This window comes from Lithobates pipiens, unplaced genomic scaffold (assembly GCF_037356315.1).
Source record: "Lithobates pipiens isolate NorthernLeopardFrog02 unplaced genomic scaffold, aLitPip1_a1.2 Scaffold_30, whole genome shotgun sequence".
NCBI classification, from domain to species: Eukaryota; Metazoa; Chordata; class Amphibia; order Anura; family Ranidae; genus Lithobates; species Lithobates pipiens.
The window spans coordinates 30,873,743-30,882,221 of record NW_027507791.1 but is presented as its reverse complement, the minus strand read 5'-3'; the positions used below and the strand labels follow the sequence as shown (position 1 = coordinate 30,882,221).

The 8,479-nt window shown below is 61.7% G+C and overlaps 1 protein-coding gene across 1 annotated transcript; it reads left to right on the top strand.

Annotated features, from left to right (window-relative positions):
- Positions 1–127: 127 nt before the first annotated feature.
- JTB (jumping translocation breakpoint) lies at positions 128–7,044 on the top strand. The gene is made up of 5 exons (XM_077463928.1): positions 128–286; positions 5,563–5,612; positions 5,698–5,780; positions 5,933–6,012; positions 6,548–7,044. Exons 1-5 carry the CDS (start codon positions 210–212, stop codon positions 6,702–6,704), a joined length of 447 nt encoding a protein of 148 aa, XP_077320054.1. The 5' UTR covers positions 128–209; the 3' UTR covers positions 6,705–7,044.
- Positions 7,045–8,479: the final 1,435 nt, after the last annotated feature.

Genomic DNA, 8,479 nt, shown 5'->3' with positions numbered 1-8,479 from the left:
TGACCACACGGGGGCGCTCCGAACTCAAGTTGACCCATTATAGAGCTCAGTGCTGCAGCAGCTAGCGTTCCTCTAATCGCCACACGAGGGCGCTCCGCCCCCATCCCTCACATCACAGCTCAGGCGCAGCTCCTTGTGCGGCCACACGGTGGCGCTCTTCTGACTCTTCACACCGGAAGTAGTCGCTCCGTGTCACCGGGCGGAAAGCGATGAGTTGTCGGGAGAAGTCGGAGATGGAGGCGGCGGGGTGGCTGCTGAGAGCCGTCATCGTTCTGGTCGTCCACGGGTGAGTCCGAGCCGCTTCTCCTCTCCCCGGGACGGGCGGCGCCCAGCGCGGCTCTTCTCTAATCTACACACCGCGTACTGAGAGTGCGATTCCCGCAGTCACCGGCAGGTGGCGCACACGTGTTCTCTATAGTGGTGACCACCAGATGGCGCCCGTTCCCTGCATTCTATATTTACATAGAGCGCATTTCTCTCACACCGCCACCAGATGGCGCCCGTTCCCTGCATTCTATATTTACATAGAGCGCATTTCTCTCACACCGCCACCAGATGGCGCCCGTTCCCCGCATTGTATTCTATAGACCAGCTGAATATAGAGGGCTGTACTTCCCCACTACCACCAGGGGGCGCTGATATACAATTGGTGTCCCCCCCCGGAGTGTGTCGCGGTGATTGGTGTCCCCCCCGGAGTGTGTCGCAGTGATTGGTGTCCCCCCCGGAGTGTGTCGCAGTGATTGGTGTCCCCCCCGGAGTGTGTCGCAGTGATTGGTGTCCCCCCCGGAGTGTGTCGCAGTGATTGGTGCCCCCCCCGGAGTGTGTCGCAGTGATTGGTGTCCCCCCCGGAGTGTGTCGCAGTGATTGGTGTCCCCCCCGGAGTGTGTCGCAGTGATTGGTGTCCCCCCCGGAGTGTGTCGCAGTGATTGGTGTCCCCCCCGGAGTGTGTCGCAGTGATTGGTGTCCCCCCCGGAGTGTGTCGCAGTGATTGGTGTCCCCCCCGGAGTGTGTCGCAGTGATTGGTGTCCCCCCCGGAGTGTGTCGCAGTGATTGGTGTCCCCCCCGGAGTGTGTCGCAGTGATTGGTGCCCCCCCCGGAGTGTGTCGCAGTGATTGGTGTCCCCCCCGGAGTGTGTCGCAGTGATTGGTGTCCCCCCCGGAGTGTGTCGCAGTGATTGGTGTCCCCCCGGAGTGTGTCGCAGTGATTGGTGTCCCCCCGGAGTGTGTCGCAGTGATTGGTGTCCCCCCGGAGTGTGTCGCAGTGATTGGTGTCCCCCCCGGAGTGTGTCGCAGTGATTGGTGTCCCCCGGAGTGTGTCGCGGTGATTGGTGTCCCCCGGAGTGTGTCGCGGTGATTGCCCCCCCCCCCCGGAGTGTGTCGCGGTGATTGGTGTCCCCCCGGAGTGTGTCGCAGTGATTGGTGTCCCCCCGGAGTGTGTCGCAGTGATTGGTGTCCCCCCGGAGTGTGTCGCAGTGATTGGTGTCCCCCCCGGAGTGTGTCGCAGTGATTGGTGTCCCCCGGAGTGTGTCGCGGTGATTGGTGTCCCCCGGAGTGTGTCGCGGTGATTGCCCCCCCCCCCCCCGGAGTGTGTCGCAGTGATTGGTGTCCCCCCGGAGTGTGTCGCGGTGATTGGTGTCCCCCCGGAGTGTGTCGCGGTGATTGGTGTCCCCCCGGAGTGTGTCGCGGTGATTGGTGTCCCCCGGAGTGTGTCGCGGTGATTGCCCCCCCCCGGAGTGTGTCGCGGTGATTGGTCCCCCCCGGAGTGTGTCGCGGTGATTGGTCCCCCCCCGGAGTGTGTCGCGGTGATTGCCCCCCCCCCCCCCCGGAGTGTGTCGCGGTGATTGGTCCCCCCCCGGAGTGTGTCGCGGTGATTGGTCCCCCCCCCGGAGTATGTCGCGGTGATTGGTCCCCCCCCCCCCCGGAGTGTGACGCAGTGATTGGTGTCCCCCCCGCGTGTCCCATGTATAAGTGTCTCCCCCCTCGCGTGTCCCGTGTATTAGTGTCTCCCCCCCTCGCGTGTCCCGTGTATTAGTGTCTCCCCCCCTCGCGTGTCCCGTGTATTAGTGTCCCCCCCCCCGTCCCGTGTGTTAGTGTCCCCCCCGTCCCGTGTGTTAGTGTCCCCCCCGTCCCGTGTGTTAGTGTCCCCCCCCGTCCCGTGTGTTAGTGTCCCCCCCGTCCCGTGTGTTAGTGTCCCCCCCCCCGTCCCGTGTGTTAGTGTCCCCCCCCCCCGTCCCGTGTGTTAGTGTCCCCCCCCCCCGTCCCGTGTGTTAGTGTCCCCCCCCCCCGTCCCGTGTGTTAGTGTCCCCCCCTCCGTCCCGTGTGTTAGTGTCCCCCCCTCCGTCCCGTGTGTTAGTGTCCCCCCCCCGTCCCGTGTGTTAGTGCCCCCCCCCGTCCCGTGTGTTAGTGTCCCCCCCCCCGTCCCGTGTGTTAGTGTCCCCCCCCGTCCCGTGTGTTAGTGTCCCCCCCCCCCGTCCCGTGTGTTAGTGTCCCCCCCCCCGTCCCGTGTGTTAGTGTCCCCCCCCCCGTCCCGTTTATTTGTTTCCCCCCCCCTGTCCCGTGTGTTAGTGTCCCTCCCCGTCCCGTGTGTTAGTGTCCCCCCCCGTCCCGTGTGTTAGTGTCCCCCCCCGTCCCGTGTGTTAGTGTCCCCCCCCGTCCCGTGTGTTAGTGTCCCCCCCCGTCCCGTGTGTTAGTGTCCCCCCCCGTCCCGTGTGTTAGTGTCCCCCCCCGTCCCGTGTGTTAGTGTCCCCCCCCCCCGTCCCGTGTGTTAGTGTCCCCCCCCCCCCCCGTCCCGTGTGTTAGTGTCCCCCCCCCGTCCCGTGTGTTAGTGTCCCCCCCCCGTCCCGTGTGTTAGTGTCCCCCCCCCGTCCCGTGTGTTAGTGTCCCCCCCCGTCCCGTGTGTTAGTGTCCCCCCCCCGTCCCGTGTGTTAGTGTCCCCCCCCCGTCCCGTGTGTTAGTGTCCCCCCCCCCCGTCCCGTGTGTTAGTGTCCCCCCCCCCCCGTCCCGTGTGTTAGTGTCCCCCCCCCCCCGTCCCGTGTGTTAGTGTCCCCCCCCCCCCGTCCCGTGTGTTAGTGTCCCCCCCCCCCCGTCCCGTGTGTTAGTGTCCCCCCCCCCCCGTCCCGTGTGTTAGTGTCCCCCCCCCCCGTCCCGTGTGTTAGTGTCCCCCCCCCGTCCCGTGTGTTAGTGTCCCCCCCCCCCGTCCCGTGTGTTAGTGTCCCCCCCCTTTCCGTGTGTTAGTGTCCCCCCCCCCCGTCCCGTGTGTTAGTGTCCCCCCCCTTTCCGTGTGTTAGTGTCCCCCCCCCCGTCCCGTGTGTTAGTGTTCCCCCCCCGTCCCGTGTATTAGTGTCCCCGCCCTCGCGTGTCCCATGTATTAGTGTCTCCCCGCCCTCGCGTGTCCCATGTATTAGTGTCTCCCCCCCCCCTCGCGTGTCCCATGTATTAGTGTCTCCCCCCCCCCTCGCGTGTCCCATGTATTAGTGTCTCCCCCCCCCCCTCGCGTGTCCCATGTATTAGTGTCTCCCCCCCCCTCGCATTTCGCGTGTATTAGTGTCTCCCCCCCTCGCGTTTCGCGTGTATTAGTGTCTCCCCTCCTCGCGTGTCCCGTGTATTAGTGTCTCCCCCCTCGCGTGTCCCGTGTCTCCCCCCTCGCGTGTCCCGTGTCTCCCCCCCTCGCGTGTCCCGTGTATTAGTGTGTCCCGTGTATTAGTGTCTCCCCCCCTCGCGTGTCCCGTGTATTAGTGTCTCCCCCCCTCGCGTGTCCCGTGTATTAGTGTCTCCCCCCCTCGCGTGTCCCGTGTATTAGTGTCTCCCCCCCTCGCGTGTCCCGTGTATTAGTGTCTCCCCCCCTCGCGTGTCCCGTGTATTAGTGTCTCCCCCCTCGCGTGTCCCGTGTATTAGTGTCTCCCCCCTCGCGTGTCCCGTGTATTAGTGTCTCCCCCCCTCGCGTGTCCCGTGTATTAGTGTCTCCCCCCCTCGCGTGTCCCGTGTATTAGTGTCTCCCCCCTCGCGTGTCCCGTGTATTAGTGTCTCCCCCCCTCGCGTGTCCCGTGTATTAGTGTCTCCCCCCCTCGCGTGTCCCGTGTATTAGTGTCTCTCCCCCCCTCGCGTGTCCCGTGTATTAGTGTCTCTCCCCCCCTCGCGTGTCCCGTGTATTAGTGTCTCCCCCCCCTCGCATGTCCCGTGTATTAGTGTCTCTCCCCCCCTCGCATGTCCCGTGTATTAGTGTCTCTCCCCCCCTCGCGTGTCCCGTGTATTAGTGTCTCCCCCCCCCCCCCTCGCGTGTCCCCTGTATTAGTGTCTCCCCCCCTCGCGTGTCCCCTGTATTAGCGTCTCCCCCCCCCTCGCGTGTCCCGTGTATTAGCGTCTCCCCCCCCCCTCACGTGTCCCGTGTATTAGCGTCTCCCCCCCCTCGCGTGTCCCGTGTATTAGCGTCTCCCCCCCCCTCGCGTGTCCCGTGTATTAGCGTCTCCCCCCCCCTCGCGTGTCCCGTGTATTAGCGTCTCCCCCCTGTCGCGTGTCCCGTGTATTAGCGTCTCCCCCCCCCCCTCGCGTGTCCCGTGTATTAGCGTCTCCCCCCCCTCGCGTGTCCCGTGTATTAGCGTCTCCCCCCCCTCGCGTGTCCCGTGTATTAGCGTCTCCCCCCCCTCGCGTGTCCCGTGTATTAGCGTCTCCCCCCCCTCGCGTGTCCCGTGTATTAGCGTCTCCCCCCCCTCGCGTGTCCCGTGTATTAGCGTCTCCCCCCCCTCGCGTGTCCCGTGTATTAGCGTCTCCCCCCCTCGCGTGTCCCGTGTATTAGCGTCTCCCCCCCCTCGCGTGTCCCGTGTATTAGCGTCTCCCCCCCCTCGCGTGTCCCGTGTATTAGCGTCTCCCCCCCCTCGCGTGTCCCGTGTATTAGCGTCTCCCCCCCCTCGCGTGTCCCGTGTATTAGTGTCCCACCTCGCGTGTCCCGTGTATTAGTGTCCCCCCTCGCGTGTCCCGTGTATTAGTGTCCCCCCCGCGTGTCCCGTGTATGAGTGTCCCCCCCCCGCGTGTCCCGTGTATGAGTGTCCCCCCCCCGCGTGTCCCGTGTATGAGTGTCCCCCCCCCGCGTGTCCCGTGTATGAGTGTCCCCCCCCCGCGTGTCCCGTGTATGAGTGTCCCCCCCCCGCGTGTCCCGTGTATGAGTGTCCCCCCCCGCGTGTCCCGTGTATGAGTGTCCCCCCCCCGCGTGTCCCGTGTATGAGTGTCCCCCCCCCGCGTGTCCCGTGTATGAGTGTCCCCCCCCCGCGTGTCCCGTGTATGAGTGTGCCCCCCCCGCGTGTCCCGTGTATGAGTGTGCCCCCCCCGCGTGTCCCGTGTATTAGTGTGCCCCCCCCGCGTGTCCCGTGTATTAGTGTGCCCCCCCCGCGTGTCCCGTGTATTAGTGTCCCCCCCCGCGTGTCCCTTGTATTAGTGTCCCCCCCCGCGTGTCCCTTGTATTAGTGTCCCCCCCCGCGTGTCCCGTGTATTAGTGTCCCCCCCCCCCCCCGCGTGTCCCGTGTATTAGTGTCCCCTCAGTTTTAGGTAATTATTATTCATTTCCTCTTAGGTGGGCGGAGTCATCTCTGGTCCAGGAAGGAAGCCCGCCGGGGGTATCCGGTAAGTGTTGCGCCATGTGGGGTGATGGGCGGTCTCCGGTGGTGGCGGGGGGCCGCTCTCACCTCCTCCATGTTGTGTGTTGCAGAGACCCCGGCGGTGACCCCGTGTTGGAGGACCGAAGAATTCACCGTCTCCAAGGATTGCTACAACTGTAACCAGTTTGATACGGTAAGTGTCCATCCCTGGCTCCGCCCCCTGGTGCTTCCTCCACCCTCCCTTTCTGCACAGTATGGGGAGTGTCTTCAGGGCGATGGGCGGGGCTGGGTGTGATCAGCTCCCCCATCCCCCGCACGCAGTGACGGTTTCTCTCTCCCTTCCAGAAAGCGGTCAGTCAGTGCGTCGTCACCGGATTCATCGAGCAAGTCAGCTGCAGCCCCTCCAAGAAAGTGGAATACAAGAGGTAAGAGCGTGGGGGGTGGGGAGGGGGGCGGAGCTTTGAGCCGTTATGGCCTATCAGGAAACGGTTGCAGTTCTGTGTACCATTCCGCTGCCAAGGAGAGTTGGAGGGGGTGGGGCCACCAGCCAAAGGCACCAAGCGGTTGGCTGTGGAATGTGGGTGGAGCCGTCTCTGGCTCCGCCTGGTGCAGTGAGGAGGGAACCTTTTTGGAGGTTATTTTAGACTGTCAGCTCTTCTGCCAAGAAACAGAATGTACTCCCGGCTGAGCCGCCAGTCCCGGGGGCGGGATTTCCTTTGCCCTTAAAGACAACCCGTCCGTAGATTTACAGGAGGAGCCTAGGCTGATTCTGGGCGGGGCACTCTGAGCAGGGGCGGGCCACTCTGAGCAGGGGTGGGGCACTGTGAGAGCGGGGGCGGGTCATATGTAAATTTAGTCCTGATGTCACCACTTTTACTCTCGGAAGTGAAGATTAGAGGGGTTGTTGTCCTGGGGGGGGGGGTATAATTTGACTCTGACGTTGTCTCCGCCCTCTTTCAGCTGCCGCTCAGTCGCCATGGAGAAGAAGGTCTTCTGGGAGTTTGTGGGGATCATGATGGTGGCCGCCGTGGTTTTGGCGTTGGTGGTGGTGTTTCGGCAGAGGATGTTGGACCGGAGGGCCCTGGAGAAAGTGCGCAAGCAGATCGAGTCCATCTGATTGTCGGCGCCGGACGTTTTCCTCGCCGTTATAGAGGAGGGACCCGCCCACCTCCTAAACCAATCCCATTCCTGGAGCTGCAGCAGTGATATTTCAGTTATGAGTGGCGCCCCCTGCTGGCTTCGTCTATGTCTCCAGCCGTGACCCCTCCCACCTTCATCCCCAGGGTTGTCACCAATCAGGAGTGTCTAGGGGCCTCTTCACTAGGACTCCGAGGGGGGAGGGGGGTGAATTGGACCCTCGCTCTGTGAGATTTGGCTTTCGATGTATTTATTACAGAAACTGATACAGTGTTGAAATTTTATATTTTTAGGAAAATAAAATAATACTTTTCATTTTATTATTTATTAAACACATTTCTTCACATCACCATTGTGAGGGGGCCCAGTGTGGGGTCATGTGATCGCTCCCAGCCAATGGGAAAGCTACCAGTGTGGGGTCATGTGATTGCTTCCAGCCAATGGGAAAGCTACCAGTGTGGGGTCATGTGATTTGCTCCCAGCCAATGGGAAAGCTACCAGTGTGGGGTCATGTGATTTGCTCCCAGCCAATGGGAAAGCTACCAGTGTGGGGTCATGTGATTGCTTCCAGCCAATGGGAAAGCAACCAGTGTGGGGTCATGTGATTGCTTCCAGCCAATGGGAAAGCAACCAGTGTGGGGTCATGTGATTGCTTCCAGCCAATGGGAAAGCTACCAGTGTGGGGTCATGTGATTGCTTCCAGCCAATGTAGTGAAAGCTCCCAGTGTGGAGGTCATTACCTATTTTTGTCTGGGTGCCACAGTCCCACTGATACCAATGATTTGGGGGCCATTCTCATCTCTGGGGGCCACTATTCCACTGACACCAATGATTTGATGGTTATTCTCTCCTGGGGGCCACTATCTTGTGATTTTAGGGGGGGGGGGGTCTGGTCTTGCCTGGGTGCCACTGACACCAGTGATTTGGTTGCTATTGACCCCTGTCTGATAGACACCGGTTATTTGGGGACCACTATTCCACTGACACCGGTGATTTGGGGGCCACTATTCCACTGACACCGATGATTTGGGGGCCACTATTCCACTGACACCGGTGATTTGGGGGCCACTATTCCACTGACACCGATGATTTGGGGACCACTATTCCACTGACACCGATGATTTGGGGGCCACTATTCCACTGACACCGATGATTTGGGGGCCACTATTCCACTGACACCGGTGATTTGGGGGCCACTATTCCACTGACACCGGTGATTTGGGGGCCACTATTCTACTGACACCGGTGATTTGGGGGCCACTATTCCACTGACACCGGTGATTTGGGGGCCACTATTCCACTGACACCGGTGATTTGGTGGCCACTATTCCACTGACACCGGTGATTTGGGGGCCACTATTCCACTGACACCGGTGATTTGGGGGCCACTATTCCACTAACACCGGAGATTTGGGGGCCACTATTCCACTGACACCGGAGATTTGGGGGCCACTATTCCACTGACACCGGTGATTTGGGGGCCACTATTCCACTGACACCGGTGATTTGGGGGCCACTATTCCACTGACACCGGTGATTTGGGGGCCACTATTCCACTGACACCGGTGATTTGGGGGCCACTATTCCACTGACACCGGTGATTTGGGGGCCACTATTCCACAGACATCATTGATTTGAGGGCCACTATCCCACAGACATCGGTGATTTGGGGGCCACTATCCCACAGACATCGGTGATTTGGGGGCCACTATCCCACAGACATCATTGATTTGAGGGCCACTATCCTACAGACAT

Bases quoted from the DNA above. Each gene is read 5' to 3' on its own strand.
- JTB (XM_077463928.1), top strand. From the start codon at position 210: ATGAGTTGTCGGGAGAAGTCGGAGATGGAGGCGGCGGGGTGGCTGCTG. The intron at 287-5,562 runs GTGAGTCCGAGC...ATTTCCTCTTAG, and splicing joins ATCGTTCTGGTCGTCCACGG to GTGGGCGGAGTCATCTCTGG. The intron at 5,781-5,932 runs GTAAGTGTCCAT...TCTCCCTTCCAG, and splicing joins ACTGTAACCAGTTTGATACG to AAAGCGGTCAGTCAGTGCGT.